General features: G+C 36.9%; 1 protein-coding gene and 1 long non-coding RNA gene across 2 annotated transcripts; both read right to left on the bottom strand.

Moving 5' to 3' along the window:
* Positions 1-1,424: 1,424 nt before the first annotated feature.
* LOC101096283 (putative olfactory receptor 2W6) lies at positions 1,425-2,611 on the bottom strand. The gene has a single exon (XM_003980610.5). The coding sequence runs from the start codon at positions 2,606-2,608 to the stop codon at positions 1,664-1,666; it is 945 nt and encodes a 314-aa protein (XP_003980659.1). The 5' UTR covers positions 2,609-2,611; the 3' UTR covers positions 1,425-1,663.
* Positions 2,612-11,408: 8,797 nt separating this feature from the next.
* Positions 11,409-22,231, bottom strand: LOC123385095. Its single transcript, XR_006597163.1, has 2 exons — positions 22,173-22,231; positions 11,409-11,669 (listed from the first exon to the last, which is right to left on the bottom strand). It is a non-coding gene; the product is annotated as an uncharacterized LOC123385095 (long non-coding RNA).
* Positions 22,232-22,545: the final 314 nt, after the last annotated feature.

A 22,545-nucleotide genomic window follows, 5' to 3' on the forward strand; every position in this document is an offset into this window, starting at 1 on the left:
GAAAGCATTTTTCACCTTGCAGGTATTCAGTGGGAAAATACTAAAGTCAATTATTATTAAAACCTAGATCTAAATAACGAAATTAAATCTATTTCAAAAGGAATAGACTGGTAATTTCTGTGGTGCATGGAAAGAAAAGAAACATTATTGAGGAAACACCTCATACTTGACATTTCTTACCTCATTTAATCTCTACTACAACCTTGTAAAATGAGGGTATTTACACCCATAGTACAGATAAAAATGGCTAGACTCCAAGAGATAACTGGTAAGAGGATAAATCAATTCCAAACCCAGATATGGGTGATATCTCCCAGGCTTTGTTTGCAGCATGATTCACATCCAGCAAAGGTGGGCATGTATTCAGCACACTCTAGGATGATTTGTAGTTGATGTAAGGAGTTGGATTGAAATTATTTCTAAAACCATGATTTCCAAATCTGACTGTCATTGGTGATACATAGAGAATGTCTTAAAAACAGAGATGCCTCCAGCCCATGCCTGGTGTTTGTGATGCAATAAATCTAGGAGATTACTTAGAAATGTGTATCTTTAGAGTTCTGATGCAAAACCAAGTTTTCAAACTATTGTTCTTAGCAAATTCCAATACAATAACTTCGGCCATCAAACATTGTTTTGTGGGGGGCAGTGGTAACTAATCTGAAATAAGTTCTGTTTAATAAGAAATATGTGTAGCTGATTATAGCAATCTGCCAATGAAACAAAAGTCATTCATCTTATTCCAATGTGTTTCATTTGCTATGTTCTTTCCAAAGACTCAGACTCCCAACTTGAGACAACTATCTTGTAAATGCTGTGGCTTTAAGAGAAGATCTAAGAAAAGGTACAAACAACCCATTATAGAGATTATAATGCTAAGTGCAATAAGTTAAAGACAAATACCATATGATTTCACTTATATGTGAAATCTAAGCAACATAACAAATAAGCAGAAGGGACGAGAGAGAGAGGCAAACCAAGAAACAGATGCTTAATTATAGAGAACAAAGTGATGGTTCCCAGAGGGGAATGTTAGGGGCGGGGAATGGGCTAAATAGGTAATGGGGATCAAGGAAGGCACTTGTTGTGATGAGCACCTGGTGTTGTATGTAAGTATTAAATCACTATATTATACACCTGAAACTAATATTATACTATATATTAAGTAATGAACTAAAATAAAATCTTAAAAAGTCAAAAAAATGAAAACAGGAAACTCCTCACTTAAGAAGAAACAACCAACATCTCGGGCAGAGTACTCTGATTTAACTGATGTTGTCTTGCTCATCTCTGAGAAACTACCACAGTCATAAATAAAGGAGCTTCAAGAGGAGACCACTGGTGTTGCCTCATTTTTATTTGACATCTCATGACATAATCTGCACACTCTGTGCTTTGAATTAGTGCTACAGGTCCCCTTCAGTTGTGGAAGAAGCCCAAAGATGGATAGAAGGCAAGTATATTGGAGATTTCCTGAAGTAGACACCTTTAAACAGAAGGAAACCATTTCATATCCAGAGAGCTGGGGATGGGGTCACACTCAAATCATCATGCCCAGCTGCATTCACTTAACTCTTTGAATATTAGTTCACCACATTGTCTCATACATATCTAAGAGAGCAGCTCCAGAACATCATCTATATTACCCCTGCATTCCTCTTTCTTAGGTTTCCCTGTCCTCCTTCTCTCCCTTCAGGAGCTTTCTCATTGCTCCCTTTACATCTTTGTTCCTCAGAGTATAGATAAGGGGGTTGACACTGGGAGTGACGATGGTGTAGAAGAGGGTGAGGAACTTGCCTTGGTCTTGGGAGTAGCTATTGGCTGGCTGCAGGTACATGTAGATGATGGTTCCATAGAAAAGAGAGACCACCGTTAGGTGAGAAGAGCAGGTATTGAAAGCTTTCTTGCACCCTGCTGCTGATTTGATCCTAAGCACAGTGGCAGAAATCATGCCATAGGAGATGAGGATCAGGGAGAGGGGCACCAGGAGAAGGGCAACACCCAGGACAAAGGCAAATGCTTCCACCAACATGGTGTCTTCACAAGACATGGCAATAAGAGCAGGCATCTCACACAGAAAGTGGTCCACTTTGTGGCGCCCACATCGGGAGAGTTGCATTGTCTGGGGACACATGACAAAGGAATTTAGAAAGCCACAGAACCAGGACACAATCACCAATTGCAGGCAGAGATGTGGGTGCATGACCACAGTGTAGTGCAGGGGCCGGCAGACGGCCACGTAGCGGTCATAAGACATGACAGCCAGGAGAACACACTCGGTTGAGCCCAACACCATGTAGATATAGAGCTGGGCCACACAGCCTTGGTAGGTGATGGTCTTCTCTGGACCCCAAAGGTTCCACAGCAGCTGGGGAGCAATGCTGGTTGTAAAGCAGAGGTCCAAGAAAGAAAGGTTCCCAAGAAAGAAGTACATGGGAGTGTGGAGCCTGGTGTCCATGACTGATAAGAAAATGATGGCACTATTGCCCACAAGGGCCAAGATGTAGAAGACCAAGACAAAAGCAAAGAGAATTACCTCCAGTTGAGGTCGATCAGAAAAGCCCACCAAGATGAATGCTTGTTGGTAACTGTCATTGTCTCTTCCCATAATCTTCACCAGCTCTATGGAAACACACAAGAAAGTATTGGATAAGATAGCAAATGGAGACTGTGCCCAGCACTCTCCAACTTCCATGTGTAGATCCATGAAGTTAGGAGACTCATTTGCCCTTTAACATTTTTTTATCATATACTTATTGATAGCTATTGTATGCAAAGCAGTATGTCTGATTATCCTGGAGAGTAGATGGATTAACTCAGAAGTTGCCCTCCTTGGTGAATAATGTTTGTAAATAATGAGAAGAGAGAAGGTAAAAGTTCTCTAAAAGATTTGTTAAAAAGCTCAGTGTTTTGCAAATTATTCCCAATTGATCAGGGAAGCCCCTATAGCAGAGTTTATATTATAGGACACAGTTGTGCCTGAGAGGTTTTGTTTTATTTTGTTTTGGTTTGGCTTGGTTTGGTTTGGTTGTTTTTCAAATAACAAATAATAATTTTACATGATGTATATTAAGCAAAATATGTTTCGAGTAGAGAAAGTAGTACATGCACAGACACATAGAACCAAACTCACAGATGATGTTCAGGAAATTCACAAATATACATGTCAGGCAATTCCTTAACAACATGTAATTTTATTGAGATTAAACACAGTAACTTTTGACATTCACTATAAGAAAGAGCTGAGATGGTAGAATGGGTTCTGCCTCTGTTCAAGGCACATCTACTAATGTGTGTCCTAATTTCCAGTTTCTCTCTCCATACCTTGGCTTTTCCTTGTATAAGCTAGAAAGGAGGTTACAATCCTCTCAAATCCCAACCCAGACCTCACATATGTATGGGACTGGTGGCATCAGCAATGTGCCCTGAACATTTTTAGTTTTTCATGGTTTCCACAGTTCATGCCAAGGGCTTTGATGGGGCTCAGCCTTATAGCACTAGAGTATACCTAGGCTTGTGTCAGCCGTGGTAAAGCAAATGGTAATAACCAGTAAGAAATGGCTTTATGCAACATGAAAGGAAGCAGCGGAACACTTTGAACTATGTGTATCTCTGTGTGGCTGCAGTTAGCATCTGTCTAGCTTAACAGTGAAGAAGTTATGAACTCTCTCTAGCTGGGCCTGCAAGCAGGAGTTCTGTGAGTTCCAGGCATAGGACCCTCTTGTAAAAACCCATGAAGAGACAAAAAGGGGCAGAGAATTATTAGAAGCAGCCAACTGAAAACCCAAGACTGTGTGATCTCAGTAGGTCAACTAAGTACTCAAAGAGAGACATTCCCACACACACTTTGCTGATGCTGGTTGAGAAGAACAACTTGCACTTTTGTATCCATAAACCTGTCATAAGCTTTCATCCAAGTTCAAGAGATTGCATAAAGGGATCCCAGAGAGGTAAGGAGAAACTTAACCACAAATTGCTTAACAACATACATCACTTAGGACCTGACTCCTCAACCAAAAATGGGAAGTTACCACACTGATTTCTTTATGATATAACTATTCTAAGTGACATTTCTCAATGTGCTATTCCTTCATTCGAAGGTAATCTGATGTTCATTGTTATGTGAAACATCCACAAGCTCACCAAACAAATATTTCAGGTATAAATTGCCATAGTTGGTTTTTTCATGTGTTTTAGCTCATATCCTTAGTCTGAACCATAAAATTGCAAGGAATGGGGCTGAAGGAAATAGAAATTGAAAAGTAATACAGTTACTCAAATACCTGTAGTAGTTTAGTTAGCACATAACGTTACAAACATGTACTAATTTTAAAAACTTTGGCCTAAGGATCTGAAATTGGATTGATGCATTGGGCTCGATTCTCTGACGGGATCTGCACCAATCCACAAAGGAGAACCTGGAAAATGATATTTTGTGCCTACTGAATGGGACTAAAGAATGCCAAGCCGTAAAACTATTTTTTGTCTGTTTTAGAAAGACAGTACATCCTAAAAGCCACCACTCTTTCCACATTTATATTAGGTTAGATGTTTCACAGAGCTTTTCCACCTACAGTTATAGGCCATTCTCACAGCAGCCCTGCTAGATGAACAGACCCAACAATAGGATTTCGGTTTAGAGATGAACAACCTCAGTGACAGAAGGGTCCAAAAGTAGACAATGTTTGCATGACAGCTTTATATCAAAGCAAGGTCCACAATGCCAGCCCCACCCTTTAGCTCAAACTTCCATTCATTCTTCATTTGTCCTGCTCCTATGTATTTAAACTTGTTTAAAGTTGGCTATTTCCTACTGCTTCTCTCAATAATCTGCACATAAAGGTTTAACAATGAAATCTATCATTATGGAGAAAAGCTGTGATCATTCTCAACATTGCCAGGGAAGCCTTGCAACACTTGATTTGTCTCTGTCCCAAATGAAACTAAACATAGAGATTTTCTGTTCAAAGTGGCTCTCATTTCATTGAAGAACTCAGAAGGATGATTTGATGTGTTTGCATTAAGGTCAGGAAATGCCTTTGGGTCGGCCCAGCTAGGAATGCAGAAGAAGTAGAACATAGTCTCTCCTAATCTGTCTGTCATATATTTACTCTTTTTAGAATTGGGTGTATTCAACCTTTTCTGAACAGAATGCAAACTGGAGTTAATGTGAAAAGTGGCATTGAGAAAACTCTTACACAGGTGCCCTAACAGATATAAATCTTAATAGAGTAATCACACATTAGAATTATATATTCACATACAAGGGACCAAAGATACAGAAATAAAACTCATTGCTACAACTAAGCTCCTATCCACTTCCTCACTCTTGTTTCTCCCAGAAAGTGGAAGACCTACTATTATGTCAACCCTCCTTACTTCAATTCCAGAGATCAACCAGGAGTTTTCTCAGGGAGAAAGAAGGCAACTAACTCTGGTCCCTTTTAATTTCTGGATCTTCCAGGAGAAATTCCAACAGAAACTGATGGGGAAGTGAGCACCAAAATACAGTCTGCCCCATCGAAATGTTAATGAACGTTTAAGTAGCACAGTTTTGAAATTAACTACGGGCTAACATTCTCAGGACCAGCCTGAGGTAGCATCTCCTCTGCAATTAGAGGATAGAGTGGCATAGTGCCACATTTCAAATCAGCATATTCTATCTCACACACATATATACAGGTACCCTAGGGTTATGGAGATGACAGATGACCCCGAGGGACAGAGGGAAGTGCACCTATTTCCAAGAGCTTTAAAGAATTTACATAAATGTCATTTTATTGGTGCATACCAAGGGCATTTAATATTCTGTCACCTTGGGAATTTGGAAAAGTCTGGGGGCCTGGGGACAGATACCAGTTTGTTTACAGAGCTAGGACTTTAGGGACTGGTGTTCTCATTCAAAGGTTGGCTCAGTCCCCCAGGTATAAAGGCAGAACTCAGGAGGAGGGCATTATGGAAAGTTCCCAAACAGGTGACTCAGGTCTTCTTGAGGGGAAAACTGATTTCTGGGTTTCATGTAAAAATAGAAGTAGAGCAATTTCTTCATTTGGCCTGGACTCACAAAATTAAAACCATGAAATTGTAGAGAGGCAAGCATTGAGATAGTTGAATTTGCAACCTCTAGCATGGGAAAGAATGGATTAAGAAAAAATATCTAGGAAACTTCTCGGGTCTGTCATTGTCATATTGAGACACCAAGAGAAACTTCACATTCCCCCTCTACTACCCAGTGTATAGTACACCTTCTACATGGATGGTACCACATTGTGAGGCTGCTGTTCAGCCAGTCCAGCCAGGGCAAGTGAGCGAACAATGTCTATGCCCCTCCCCTGCCCATATTCACCATACAGACATCTTTCCAGGGGCCAGGCCTCCTGCAGAACTCCCAAACAGAAATACATGGTAGGAATGTCAGCCTTCCATGCAATTGACAAAAACAATTTGACTGCAACATTTTATTTAGCTCTTTAAATTGGCAGTGGCACTACCTATTTCATTAGGACAGGGATATCTGAGAAGTAACAAAAAATGAAATAGATCTGATTTTATTGGGTCATATAGCTGCTCACTCCATATTGATTAGAACATACAATCTTGCATACAGCTAAGCATACAGCTTAGCTTATAATACTATGTATAAAGGAATTAACTTCTGGGTATGTTTTGACTTACTCAAGGCCACATTCCTAGTGGATAGTGGCTGCCCAAACTACAATCAGCTCTCTCAGACCTTTTTAACTCACACTGTATTCGATCAAATAGCATGCAACTGGTACTCACTGAGGTGGAAGATAATTAATAATTAGATTCGAATCCTGACTTTTCCAGCTGCAAGTTACAAATTTAAGCCCTATTTTCAAAGAATAAAACCGTGTTTGCTGAATACAATCCTGTCTTTTCATGGACTTTGGAAATACATAGTCTTATCTAAAACTGGAGATAATTTTTGCGTTCGAACCTTAGCATGACACCTTTTTCCTTCTACAGTAACGGAGTTTGGAGTTTCTTCTTTGATTTTGCATTTCCCTTTATTAGAAGGGTAAGGTCCATCACAATAAAGTCTGTGATAGAAAAGGGATGTAAACTGATGCTCATATGCCTAATTATCTGACACCTAAACTATCTTTTCATATTTCAGGTATTATATGAATCTTTTTTTTTCAACGTTTATTTATTTTTTGGGACAGAGAGAGACAGAGCATGAACGGGCGAGGGGCAGACAGAGAGGGAGACACAGAATCGGAAACAGGCTCCAGGCTCTGAGCCATCAGCCCAGAGCCCGACGCGGGGCTAGAACTCACGGACCGCGAGATCGTGACCTGGCTGAAGTCGGACTCTTAACCGACTGCGCCACTCAGGCGCCCCTATATGAATCTTTTAAATACACAATTAAGCACCCTGAAAATGGTAATAAGTTTTTATTCTTTACTCAGATAACAAATATTGCTAAAATTCTTCATTGTGCTAAAATTTCAGTTGGATTTGTGAATTTGTGTGTACTAAGTGTAGCTATATATTTTTATATTTTTTTCCTAGAACTCTTGGCATGTATTATTTCTTAGTATCTGCTTATAAACACATTGAGATTCACATAAAGTAGCTTAACTTTGGGTATCAACAATTTTGATAGAGTATTATAATTGTTAACGAGTCTTCTGAATTCCTGTGAAGTCTGCATCTTGGTGTTTGGATACATGTATTTGCAACTGTTTCTATCTGTTTCAGTTTAGGTATGTATGTGATATCTTGGCAATTAAGTACTTAGGATTCCCATTGTAGAATGTAAAATTCTTAAAGCCACAATCCTATACATATTTAGAACTTATAGAAATTTTAGAAATAATTTGGTCCTTGAACAGTAATAGCAATAATGAAAAAATCAATCGGAGACTTGACTAATACCTGGCCCTTACATTTGGCCCTGACTTTCTTTGTAGGGAGACACAAAACATGGGCAAGTACCCATCATTTCCAGGCCAACAGTTCTCAAAGTACAATCCTAGACCCAGCACCATCAGCATCACCTGGGAATTTGTTAAAATGCCAAATTCTTTTTTTTTTCTATTACATGTGCCTTCACTTTTTCCAGCTTTATTGAGACATAACTGACATATAAGATTGTATAAGTTTAAGGTGTACAACGTGATGATTTGACATATGTATGGACTGTTAAATGATAACCACAATGGGGTTGACTAGTACTTCCATCATGTCATATAATTAACTTTTGTGCATTTGTTTGGTAAGAACATTTAAATCCTACTCTCTTAGCATCTTTAAAGTATAATACAGTTTTGTTAACTATACTCACCATGCTCTATATTAGAGTCCCCAGAACTTACTCATCTTTTAACTGAAAGTTTGTACTTCTTGGCCAATATCTCTCCCTGGCCCCCCACCGCCCCCCCGGGCCCCTTGCTTTTTCTATGCCTTTGTTTCTATGAGTATGGATTGGGGGGGGGGGGCGGTCATTGCTTTTTAGAATCCACATATAAGTGAGATCATACATTGTATTTCTCTGCCTGATTTATTTCAAGTAGCGTAATGTTCTCAAGGTCCATCCATGTTGTCACAATGTCAGGATTTCCTTCTTTTTAATGGCTGAATAATACACCATTGTGTAATGTGTATATTTATATATTGTGTTCCAAATTTATGCCATTCATCCACTGATGGACACTTTGGTTGTTTCCATGTCTTGACTACTGTGAATAATGCTGAAATAAACAGGAACATGCAGGTATCTCTTTGAGCTAGTAGTTTAATTTCCTTCAGATATATATATATATATATATATATATATATATATATGGGTTTAATGGATCATATGACAGTTCTATTTTTAAAAAATTGTAGGAACCCCTGAGTGGCTCAGTCAGTTAGGTATCCGACTTCATCTCAGGTCATGATCTCTCACAGTTTGTGGTTCAAGCCCTGTGTCAAGCTTTGTGCTGACAGCTCAGAGCATGGAGCCTGCTTCGGATTCTATGTCTCCTGCTTTCTGCCTCTCTCCCACTCATGCTCTGCCTGTCTCAAAAATAAATAAATGTTTATAAAAAGGAATTTTAAAAAAACATATACTATTTTCCATAGGAACTGATCAATTTCCATTCCCTCCTACAGTGCATAAACATTGCCTTTTCTCCACATCCTCACCAACACTTGTTACCTCTTGTCTCTGTGATTAGAGCCATTCTGACAGGTGTGGGGTGATATCTCATTGTGGTTTTGATTTGCATTTCCTTGATGATTAGTGATGATGAGCACATTTCAACATACCTGTTGGCCATTTGAATGTCTTCTTGTGAAAAATGTCTATGCAGACCATAGCCCATATTTTAATCAGATTGTGTGTGTGTGTGTGTGTGTGTGTGTGTGTGTGTTTCATTCTTTTTGGGGGGGGGGTTGTTTTTGCTATTCAGTTGTATTAATCCCTTATATATTTTGGATATCAACCCTTTGTCAGATATATGATTTGCAAGTATTTTTCCCATTCTGTAGATTGCCCTTTCATTTTGTTGATTTTTTTCTGTTATTGTGAAGAAGATTTTTGGTTTGGTGGAGTCCCACTTGTTGGTTTTGCCTTTGTTACTTATACTTTCAGTGACATATCTGAAAACATTGTTGTCAAGACCAATATCAAGGAACTTTTTCCCTGTTTTCTCATAGAAGTTTTATAGTGTCAAGTCGTACACTTTATGTCCTTAATCCATTTCAAGTTAGTTTTCCTAAATGGTGTAAATTAGGGATCCAATTTTATTATTTTGCATATAATTATACAATTTTCCGACACCATTTATTGAAGAAACAATTTTTTTGCCTGCACTGAATATTCTCTGCTTCCTTGTCAACTATTAGTTGATTGTATATGCAAACATTTATTTCTGGGCTCTTGATTCTCTTCCATTGGACTGTATGTCTATTTTTTTAACTTTTTAATGTTTATTCATTTTTGAGAGAGAGAAAGAAGCAGAGTACAAGTGGGGAAGGGGCAGAGAGAGAGGGAGACACAGAATCCAAAGCAGGCTCCAGACTCCGAGCTGTCAGCATGGAACCCGATGTGGGGCTCAAACTCACAAACAGTGAGATCATGACCTGAGCTGAAGTCAGACATCCAACCGACTGAGCCACCCAGGCACCCCGTATGTCCATTTTTCTTTAACAGTGCCATACCATTTTGATTACTATAGCTTTGTAATATAGTTTAAAACCAGGAAGTGTGTTGCTTCCAGCTTTGTTCCTCTTCCTTAAGATTCCTTTAGCTATTCATGGTCTTTTGTGCTCCAATATAAATTTTAGGATGGTTTGTTTTGTGTGAAATTCCATTGGAATTTTAATAGGGATTGCATGAAATCTGTAGATGGTTTGGGGTAGTATGAAAATTTCAACAATACTAATTCTTCCAATCCGTGAACAATGAAAGATACCATGGGGTACCTTTCCATTGTATCTTCTTCAATTGTACCCAATGGGGTACCTTTCCATTGTATCTTCTTCAATTTTTTTATAAAAGTCTTTTGGTTTCGATATACAAATCATTCACCTTCTTGGTTACATTTACTCTTCAGAATTTTATTGTTGTTAATGCTATTTTATTTATTTTTAAGAGATTTTATTGTTAGTATATAGAAATGCACCTGATTTCTGTATGTTGATTTTGTATCTTACAACTTCATGATAAAATTCCAAATTCTTGAGCTAAATGAGAAATTCTGGGTGGGTCCCAACCATCTGTTTTAATAGAGCCTCCAGGTGATGCCTATGCATGCCAAGTTTGAGAACCACTGCTGTATGCTTACATCTCTTTATATTTAAAGTTCCCTTTAAAGAAACTTCTAATGTTTGAGTAATAATCTAAAGATATTAAACAAAGATATATATTGGATCAATTAAACAGTTTGTATTGGAAAATTTTATTATCCATGTGAAATTTTTATGTGGTTTAAAGTAGAGAGTGTTTTTTAAATCAACAATAAGTTCAAAGTTTCCTAAGGATATTTCAGGAGAATTTTAATGATATCAATTAATATAGTGAGCTATAAATGCTTCTACTTACTTTTTTTTTGAGATGCCCCTGAAGATAGTAAGACTTTGAAGCAACTAACAAAGAGAATAATCTACATTACCTCATGCCTATACCTGGAAAACCTGGTTAGTTGAGAGGGAAGGCAATCAGGAGAAGGTAATAGGAGCCATCTTGCTCAGGATGGAATATCTTTAAGAGAGAGAAGAATATTGTGAAACACCTAAATTAGCCAACATTTTTTGGTGTTTTGCTGTAAAACCTTAGAATAAGACCAACTGGGGCTTCAATTCCAACTTTGCTTCTTAATAGCTTTATAATTTTGATGAATTGTCTAACCTCCTTAAGCTTCCATTTTTCATCAGTAAAATGGAAACATGAATAATGTTTACTTCAAATGATTTTCATGATGATGCAATGAAAAAACAATTAAATGTAAAATGTTTCTCACAATGCTGATACATAGTGAAAACTCCATAGACAGTAGTTATAAATCACTGCTAAATCAGTTTGTGCTTTGGTCTGGGAACATCTTCAGAACCAAAAAGTTGATAAAAGTGGACCAAGCCATGTATTTTCTCGCACAGTTCTTAGTGGGGAAAACGAGTTCAAAGCACTTTGAAGAAGATGTTCAAGATGGTACCTAGAAAAAAGAATGGAATATTATTTTCTTTGATGACTCGTGAGTAGATCATTAACATTGATTTTGTGGAATTATTGGCAATCATAGTCTTTTTCATCTTTTTTGCCTCTGTAATACCATTCTGATTCAATCCACCCCACAAATCTACTTCCCATTCCCCCTTTTCTTTTCATTTGCTCTTCATAGGTTCTCTTGGGAGAGTGGGTAAAGAAATAGAGGTAACATGTATTTGAAAGTCTATATTTACCATTTTCATAGGAATGTATCATACATCAAGAAATATGCTTACATCAAAAAGTGGACATACCCATGAAGCCACCAAAGGGAAGAAAGAATGAAAAAGAAAGTAATGAAGAGGAAAGAAAGAAAGAAGAAAGAAGAAAGAAAGAGAGAAAGAAAGAAAGAAAGAGAGAAAGAAGGAACAATCAACAAAACTAAAAGGCAACTGACGGAATGGGAAAAAATATTTGCAAATGACATATCAGACAAAGGGCTAGTATCCAAAACCTATAAAGAACCTTCTGAAATCCACACCTGAAAAACAAATAATCCAGCGAAGAAATGGGAAGAAAACATGAATACACACTTCTGTAAAGAAGACATCCATATAGCCAACAGGCACATGAAAAGATGTTCAACATCACTCTTCATCAGGGACATACAAATCAAAACCACACTGAGATATCACCTCACGCTGGTCAGAGTAAGTTATAAGTTACCCAGTCTGTGGTATTTTGTTATATCAGACCGAATGGACTAAGACATACAGTATGCCAAAACTTATGAGATATAGCAAAAGCAGTTATAAGGGGCAAATTTATGGCAATAAACACCTATATTTAAAAAGAAGAAAGATCTCAAAGCTAAAGGTATTAGGAAAAGAAGAACTAAATCCAAAGTTACCAGAAAGGAGAAAATAATAAATATTATAGCAGGAAAAGTCAAAGAGCGAATAAAAACAATATATTCACTAGGAAAAAAGCAGAAAACTCAAATAAATAAAATCAGAAATGAAAGAGGATATGTTATAATGGTAAGCTTAGAAATTTTAAAAAAAGAGTATAATAGACAATTGTGAACAATTATAAGCTTCAAAATAGATGACCTAGAAGAAAATAATAAATCCTTAAAAGCATATAATCTACAAAGACTGGATCCAGAAGAAATAGAAAGCCTGAATAGATCAATAATGAAGGAGATTGAATCAGTAATAGAAAACCTCCCAAGAAAGGAAATCCCAGGACCTAATGGTTTTCCAAGTGAATACTGCCAAACATTCACAAGAGAATTTGTACCAGTTTTTCTTAAACACTTCCCAAAAATAGAAGAGAGAACACTTCCAAACTTATTTTGTGAGGCCAGCATCATCCTGATATCAAAATAAGGCACTCAAATGGCAAACAGACACAAAAAAATGTTAAACATCACTAAACATCAAAATACAAATCAAAACCACAATGAGATATCACCTCACAACTGTTCAGATGGCTATTATAAAAATTACAAGGGATAACAAATAGAGAATCCTTGTACAGTTGGTGGGACTATAACTTGATAATCTTTATGGAAAACACTAAAATCTTCTAAAAAAATGGACTCAATATAGAGAAGAAACTGAGGGTTATTGGAGGGGACGTAGGTGGGAGATGGGTATTAAGGAGCACAGTCATGATGAGCACTAGGTGTTGTATGGAAGTGTTGAATCACTAAGTTGTACACCTGAAACTAATATTACACTGTATGTTAACTAACTTGAATTTAAATAAAAGCAGTATGAATCTTCCTCAAAAAAAAAAAAACCTAAAAATATAACTACCACATAATTCATCAATTCAAACTTTGAGTACATATCCAAAGAAAATAAGATCATTACCTTGAAGAAATATTTTCAGTCCTATGCTAATTGCAGGATTGTTCACAGTAACCAAGATATGGAAACAATTTAATGAATAAATGAAGGAAGAAAATGTGATATACATGTACAATAGAATATCATTCAGCCTTAAGATAAAAAGAAATCCTACCACTTGTAACAACATGGATGAACCTAGAGGATGTTATGTTATGCTAAGTGAAATAATCCAGACATGGTAAAACAAATACTGCATGATCTCACTTATATGTGGAATCGAAAATAATAAAACTTATAGAGGCAGAGAATAGAATGGTGATTTACAAGAGCAGGGGGAGGCAGAAATAGTGAAATGTTGGTCAAAAGGTACAAACCTTTAGTTATGAGTAAGCTCAGGAAATCAAATATTCAGCATTCAGATTATAATTAACAATATTATCTTGTAGAATCACGGTGGTATAAGATGTCCTTGTTTTGTTCCCCATTAATATCAAAATTTTGGTAATTATGAACAAAAATGACCCTGTAGGACCTGTGAGATCTAACACCATAGGCCAGGGGACTCAGTGGGAGTCTCACCCCTGTGCATTAGGTAATAGGCAGACAGATCTCAGCATGGGCTGTGTAACTGGTAGGAGCCTATGAACCAATCTGAGGCACCTTCAGCCACATCTCCTGGAAAATGCTGAATTGGACAGATACACATGGTTGAGTGAGCCTTTGTAGAATTCCAGGTTTCTAGAGAAGTTCCAGTATTCCAGTGGAGCAAAAAACATGTGAACTTGAATGCATTCAGGTTGGTAAGACGAACTTTGTATTACCCCCTACCACCACCACCTTGGCAGTATAAAGAAAGAGGAAGCTAAGGAGCTCTCCCACAGGGAAAAGGGAGAACAGTAAGTGCCCACTTCACCAGCTGTGTGAACAATGCAAAAGAAAGTCATTTTTTCCCCATAGTACCCAGAGTGTTAACATAAGAACTGGGAGGAGACAGATCAGGACAATAGCAGATAAGAATACCAGAGGGCATAAAGGCAATGTGGTTTCCACTGACTGGAGGATCCCAAGGATTCTTCCCAACTAGTCAAAGGTACACCCAATGCCCCAAGTGCCAAACCCACACTTCTTCCCACTCTGCAGCCAGCTGCTTGTGCCAACTTCTGAGAGTGGCAGACAGAAAGTCCAAGCAGAAAACAAACCAGGCTGTGTGAGCAAGGGAGAAACCACAATCTTGACCTATATCACCACCTGCAGGAAAACCAGAAGGAAGGTTCTGGCAGCCAGCCTACTGAGACTAAGATTGAGAGAAGAAAACATAAGCTTACTAATCATGCCAAAAAAGTAAAGAGGAAATGTGGAGCTGGTATAAAGTCAGAGAAAATCTCAAATATAAACAGGACAAACAAAATATCTCTCTAGCTGAAGGCAGCTAGGGAAAATTAGGGGAGATGACTGCTACCTCAAATGTGAAAAGAGCAATACAAACCTCCAAAGAACATGAAGAATCAAGAAAATATAATATCGCCAAAAGTTGATAATAATAATGCAATAACTAAACAGAAAAAGTCCTTCTGGGTGCCTGGTTGACTCAGTCAGAAGAGCATGTGACTCTTGATCTTGAGATCATGAGTTCAAGTCTCACATTGGACAGAGAGATTACTTAAGATAAATAAATAAATAAATAAATCCTGATATTTAACCAATAAAGAATTCAAAGTAGTTCTTCAGAGGAAACTCAGTGAGCCACAAGGAAACACATATATTTAACAAAACAGGAAAACAATATGCAAACCAAAAGAGAAATATGACAAAAAGGTAGAAATCAATAAAAAAAAAGAACTAAACAAATTCTGGAGCTAAAGTATTCAGTGAATAAAATGAAGACTACAATGGAAAACATCAACAACAGAAACTATCAGGAATAAGACAGATCAGTGAGTTAGAGGATGGAAACTTTGAAATAACCCAGTCAGAGAATGAGGGGAAAAAATGAAAAAGAGCAAAGCATCTTGGTAAAGTATGAGATACCATCAAAAGAACCAATTCCAGAGTCATTAGAATTTCAGAAGGAGTGGGAGAAGGGAACAAAAAGTTTATTGAAAGAAATAATGGCTAAAAGCTTCCCAAACCTGGAGAGAAAACTGGACATATGAGCTTATGAAATTATAGACCACCTAATTATTTCATATCCAAACAATCTTCTCATCTTCTCCAAGACACATTATAATGAAACTGTCAAAAAATCAAAGACAAGAAGAGAACCCTAAAGCAAGCATCGACCTACCATCAGCTTTCTCAGCAGAAATCTGACAAGGCAGGAGAGAGTGGGACAATGTATTCAAAGTGATGAAGAAAACAAAATCTAGTATAAAATACTCTGACAAAGTTATCTTTCAGAAATGAAGAAACAATAAAAGCATTCCCAGAAAACAACAGTTGAGAGAGTTCATCACTGTTTGACTTTCTCTATAAGAAATGCTGAAAGGAATTCTTCAAGCTAAAATAAAAAGAAGCTATTTAGTAACATGAAAACGTACCAAAAAAAGAAAACAAAACAAACAAACAAACAAAAAACATATAGCACACTGGTAAAGGTAAATAAATTAAGAAAACTTTAACTCTGTAATATGATGATATGTTAATCACTTAACTATATTATAAAGGTTAGAGGAAAAGAGCACAAAAAATAACTATAGACACTATATTTTCTTAACAAATACACAGAATAAAAAAGAGTTAAACTGAGCCACTAAAAACATAACATAGGAGAGACATCTAGAGTTTTAGTTAAAAAAAATCAAAGTAGCTATCAGTGTACTATGGATTGTTATATCATTAGAATATTTTATGTAAGGCACACGGTAACCAAAAAGGAAAAACCTAGAGTTAATTCAAAAATATAAAGACAGGAAATTACAGTATACCACAATAAAAGGTCATCAATCTACAATAGTCGGCGGTATGGGGGGGGGGGGGGGGAGTAGGACTTACAAAATGGCCAGAAAGCAATTAAGAAGGTGGAATTAGTAGGTTCTTACATATCAATAATACTATAAATGTAAACGGATTGAATTTTCCAATCAAAAGTCACAGAGTGGCTGAATGGATTTTAAAAAGAGTCAAATATATGCTGCCTCTAAGACAGTCACTTAAGATTTAGGTACACACATTAAGCAGATCAACTCAAACTGAGAGTTGGTTCTTTGAGAGAATTAACAAAATTGATAAACCCCTAGCCAAACTTATCAAGAAGGAAAAAGAAAGGACACAAAGATATAAAATCACGCAAGACAGAGGAGAGATTACAATTAACACCACAGAAATACAAACAATTATAAAATAATATTATTAAAAATTATATGTCAACAAATTGGGCAATATGGAAGAAATGGAAAAATTCCTAGAAACTCAGACACAACCAACACTGAAACAAGAAGAAGTAGAAAATTTGAACAGACCCATAATCAGAAAAGAAATTGAATCGATTATCAAAAATCTCCTAAAAAACAAGAGTCTTGGACCAGATGGCTTCCCAGGGGAATTCTACTAAATAATTAAAGAAGAGTTAATATTTAGTCCTTTCAAATTGGTCCAAAAAATAGAAATAGAAGGACAACTTCCAAACCCATTCTATGAAGCCAGAATTACCTTGATTCCAAAACTAAAGACCCCAATAAGAAGGAGAATTACAGGCCAATATCCCTGATAAACATGGATGCAAAAATTCTCAACAAGATATTAGCAAATTGAATTAAACAGTACATTAAAAGAATTATTCACCATGATCAAGTGGGATTTATTCCTGGGCTGCAGGGCTGGTTCAATATTTGCAAATCAATGTCATACACCACATTAATAAAAGATAAGAATCATATGATCTTCCCAATGCATCTAAAAAATTTGACAAAATATAGCATCCATTCTTAATAAAAACTCTCAACAAAGTAGGGATAGAAGGAACATACCTCAGCATCATAAAAGCTGTATATGTAAGGCCTGTAGCTAAAATCATCCTCAATGGGGAAAACCTGAGAGCCTTTCCCCTAAGGTCAGTAATGGACAAAAATATCCACTCTCACCATAACTGTTTAACATCGTGCCAGAAGTCTTAGCCTCAATCAAACAACAAGAGGAAATAAAAGGCATCCAAATCAGCAAGGAAGATGTCAAACTTTTACTATCTGCAGACAACATGATAGTCTATGTAGAAAATCCAAAAGACCGCACCAAAAAAAAAATGCTAGAATTAATACAAGAAATCAACAAAGTCACAGTATATAAAATCAATGTGCAGAAATCTGTTGCATTTCTATACACCAAAACAAAGGAGCAAAAAGAGAAATCACGGAATGAATCCCATTTGCAATTGCACCAAAAACAATAAGATACCTAGGAATAAACCTAATAAAGGAGGTAAAAGATCTATTACTCTGAAAACTGTAGAAAACTTGGCAAAGAAATTGAAGACAGAAAGTAATGGTAAAGCATCCCATTCTCAAGGACTGAAAGAGCAAATATTGTTAAAATGTCTATACTACCCAAAGCAATCTACACATTCAATGCAATCCTTAGCAAAATAACAACTACATTTTTCTCAGAGCTCCAACAAAAAACCCTAAAATTTCTATGGAACCACAAAAGATCCCAAATAGCCAAAGCAGTCCTGAAAAAGAAAAACAAAACTGGAGGCATCACAATTCCGGTTTTCAAGCTATATTTCAAAGCTGTAGTCATCGTAACAATATGGCACAATCACAGACACATAGATGAATGGAACAGATAGAAAACCCAGAAATGGACCCACAAACATATGGTCAACTAATTTTTGACAAAGCAGGAAAGAGTATCCAATGGAAAAAGACAGTCTCTTCAACAAATGGTGCTGGGAAAACTGGTTAGCAATGTGCAGAAGAATGAAACTGGACCACTTTCTTACACCATACAGAAAAGTAACTTCAAAACGGATGAAAGACCTAAATGTGAGACAGGAAATCATCAAAATCCTAGAGGAGAACACAGGCAGCAACCTCTTTGACCTCAGCTACAGCAACTTCTTCTTAGACACGTTGCTGAAGGCAAGGGAAATAAAAGCAGACATGAACTATTGGGACTTCATCAAAATAAAAAGCTTCTGCTCAGTGAAGGAAACAATCAACAAAACTAAAAGACAACCAATGGAATTGGAGAAGATATTTGCAAATCACATACCTGAAAAAGTGTTAGTATCCAAAATCTATAAAGAACTTATCAAACTCAGCACCCAAAAAACAAATAACCCAGTTAAGATGTAACCAAAAGTCATGAATAGATACTTTTCAAAGAAGACAGACGTATGACTAACAGACATATGAAAAGATGCTCAATTTCACTCATCATCACGGGAAAACAAATCAAAACCACAATAAGATACCACCTCACACCTGTCAAAATGGCTAAAATTAACAACACAAGAAACAACAGATGTTGGCAAGGACGCAGAAAAAGGGGAACACTTTTGAACTGCCCGTAGGAGTACAAGCTGGCGCAGCCACTCCAGAAAACAGTATGGAAGATCCTCAACAAAACCAAAAATAAAACTACTTTGCAATCCAGGGGCGCCTAGGTCTCAGTCGGTTAAGCCTCCAACTTTGGCTCCGGTCATGATCTCGTGGTTTATGTGTTTGAACCCCGCATCGGGCTCTGTGCCGACAGCTCAGAGCCTGGACCCTGCTTGGGATTCTGTGTCTCCCTCTCTCTGCCCCTCTCCCCTCACACTCCTCTCTCTCCTTCAAAAATAAACAAACATCAAATTTTTTTTAAAGAACTACCTTACAATCCAGCAATTGCACTATTGATTGTTAACCCAAAGGATACAAAAACACAGATTTGAAGGGGCACGTGTACCCTAATGTTTATAGCATTATCAACAATAGCCAAACTATGGAGAGAGCCCAAATAACCGAAGAATGGATAAAAATGTGGTATATATACACAATGAAATCTTGCCATTTGTCATGACATGGATGGAGCTAGAGAGTATTATGCTAAGTGAAATAAATCAGTCAGAGAAAGACAAATACCATATGATTTCGCTCATATGTGTAATTTAAGAAGCAAAACAGATGAACACATAAGAAGGGAGGGAAGAAAAGGAAGAAAAGGAAAGAAACCACAAGGACTCTTAATGATACACAACAAACTGAGGGGTGATTGAGGATGGTGAGTGGGAGATGAGCTAGATGAGTGATGGGTATTAAGGAGAGCACTTGTTTTGATGGATATTGTATGTATGCACTGAGTATTGTATGTACGTGATGAATCACGAATTCTCTTTAAAAAAATATTGCATTGTATATTAACTAAAATTTAAATTTAAAAAAAGGAAAAAATGGGGCACCTGAGTGGCTCAGTCAGTTGAACATCTGACTTTGCCTCAGGTCAGGATCTCATGGTTCTTGGTTTCGAACCCCACATTGGGCTCTGCACTGACAGTGTGGAGCCTGCCTGGGATTCTTTCTCCCTCTCTCCCTCTGCCCTTCCCCCATTTGTGCTTGTTCTCTCTCTCTCTCTCTCTCTCTCAAAATAAATAAACTTTATAAAAAGTTTAAAAAAGGAAGAAAAAAACAAATAAATTACACTAATAGCTGGTTTTGAAAAAGATAAACAAATTGGCAAACCCTTACCTAGACTAAGATAAAAAGAGAAGACTCAGCCCAGAAATAGAACAAACAATCCTAAAATTTGTATGATACCATAAAAGACCCCAAATAGCCAAAATGATCTTGAGGAAAAGAACTAAGTAGGATGCATTATGCTCCCTAATTTCAATCTATATTGCAAACTATAGTAATCAAAAGAGTATGGATTTGACTAAAAACTAGACACAGAAATCAGTGGGACAGAACAGAGATTCCAGAATACACCCACACATATGCAGTAAATTAATTTATGACAAAAGTTGTGAATATACAATGGGAAAAAGATTATCTCTTCAACAAATGGTGTTGGGGAAAACTGGACAGAGACATGCAGAAGAATGAAACTAGGCCACTTTCTTACACCATATACAAAAATTAACTTGAAATGGATGACAAATTTAAACATAAAACCTGAAATCATAAACTTCTAGAAGAAATCCTAGGGGGTAATCTCCTTATCATCAGTCCTTACAATGATTTTTTGGATTTGATACCAAAAACAGAAATAAACAAGTAAGACTATATCAGACTAAAAGTTTCTGCACAGCAAAGGAAGTCATCAACACTATGAAAAGAGAACCTAAAAAATGGGAAAACAAACATTTGAAAATCATATATCTGATAAGGTGTTATATCCAAAACATATAAACATCACTAACTACATCAACATCACTAATCAATTCAATAGCAAAAAGATACGATTAAAAAATTGGCAGACAATCTTAACAGACATTTTTCTCCCAAGAAGACATACAGCAATCCAACAGGTAAATGAAAAAGTGCTTAGGGGCGCCTGGGTGGCGCAGTCGGTTAAGCGTCCGACTTCAGCCAGGTCACGATCTCACGGTCCGTGAGTTCGAGCCCCGCGTCGGGCTCTGGGCTGATGGCTCAGAGCCTGGAGCCTGTTTCCGATTCTGTGTCTCCCTCTCTCTCTACCCCTCCCCTGTTCGTGCTCTGTCTCTCTCTGTCCCAAAAATAAATAAAAAACGTTGAAGAAAAAAAAAAGTGCTCAGCATCACTCATCATCAAGGAAATACAAATCAAAACTACAATGAGATGTCACCTCACACCTGTCAGAATGACTAAAATTAACAACTCAAGAAACAACAAGAGTCGGTGAGGATGTACAGAAAGGGGAATCCTATTGCACTGTTGGGAGGAATGTAAATTGGTGCAGGCACTCTGGAAAACAGTATGGAAGTTCTTCAAAAAACTAAGAAACAGAACTATCTTTTGATCTAACAATTCTTTATTGTTATTTACTTGAAGAAAGTGAAAACATTAACTCAAAAAATATATATGACCCCCATGTTCAATGCAGCATAATTCATAAGAACTGAGATATGAAAACAACTTAAGAGTTCATCAGTAGATGAATGGGATAAAGAAATATGGTATACATACACAATGGAATACCATTTAGCTACACAAGAAGAAGGAAATCTTGCTATTTGCAACAATATGGATAGACCTTGAAGGCATTATGCTAAGTGTAATAAGTTAGAGAAAGACAAATACTGTATGGTCTCATTTATTTGTGGACTCTAAAACAAAACAAAACAAAACAAAAATGAGTTCATAGAGACAGAGAACAGATTGTTGGTTGCCAGAGGCAAGGTTGGATGAGATGGGTAAAGCAAGTTAGAAAGTACAAATTTCAACTATAAAAGAAATAAGTCATGGGAAGGTAGTGTATAGCAGGGTGACTCTAGTTAATAATACTTTATTGTATATTTGAATATTGCTAAGACAGTAAATGTTAAAAGTTTTCATTGACAAGAAAAAACATATAACTATGTATGCTGATGGATGTTAACTATACTCACTGTGGTAATCATTTCACAGTATATGCTACTACCAAACTATTATATTGTACACCTGAAACTAATATAATATTATATTTCAATTATGTCTGCATTTTTGATAAAAACAGAAGGTTCATAAATAAAATCAGAAATGAAAGTAGAGGGGCACCTGGGTGGGTCAGTCAGTTATGCGCTGGACTTCAGCTCAGGTCATGATCTCCCCGTTGGTGACTTTGAGCCCCGCATCAGGCTCTGTGCTGACAGCTCAGAGACTGGAGCCTACTTCAGACTCTGCGTCTCTTTCTCTGCTCCTCCTCCTCTCATGCTCTGTCTCTATCTCAAAAATAAGTAAGCATTACAAATTTTAAAAAAAGAGAGAAATGAAAGTAGAGACATTACACCTGATATCACAGAAATACATATGATCACAAGAAACTATTATGAACAAGTATATATGCCAACTAATTGGATAACCAGGAATAAATGGCTAAATTCCTAGAAATATAAAACTTATTAAGACTGAATCAAGAAATAGAAAATGT

This window comes from Felis catus, chromosome A1 (genome assembly GCF_018350175.1).
Source record: "Felis catus isolate Fca126 chromosome A1, F.catus_Fca126_mat1.0, whole genome shotgun sequence".
In the NCBI taxonomy this organism is placed as follows: Eukaryota; Metazoa; Chordata; class Mammalia; order Carnivora; family Felidae; genus Felis; species Felis catus.

What these genes read in the sequence shown, in the direction of transcription:
- LOC101096283 (XM_003980610.5), bottom strand. Translation starts at nt 2,608, where the DNA reads ATGGGAAGAGACAATGACAGTTACCAACAAGCATTCATCTTGGTGGGC.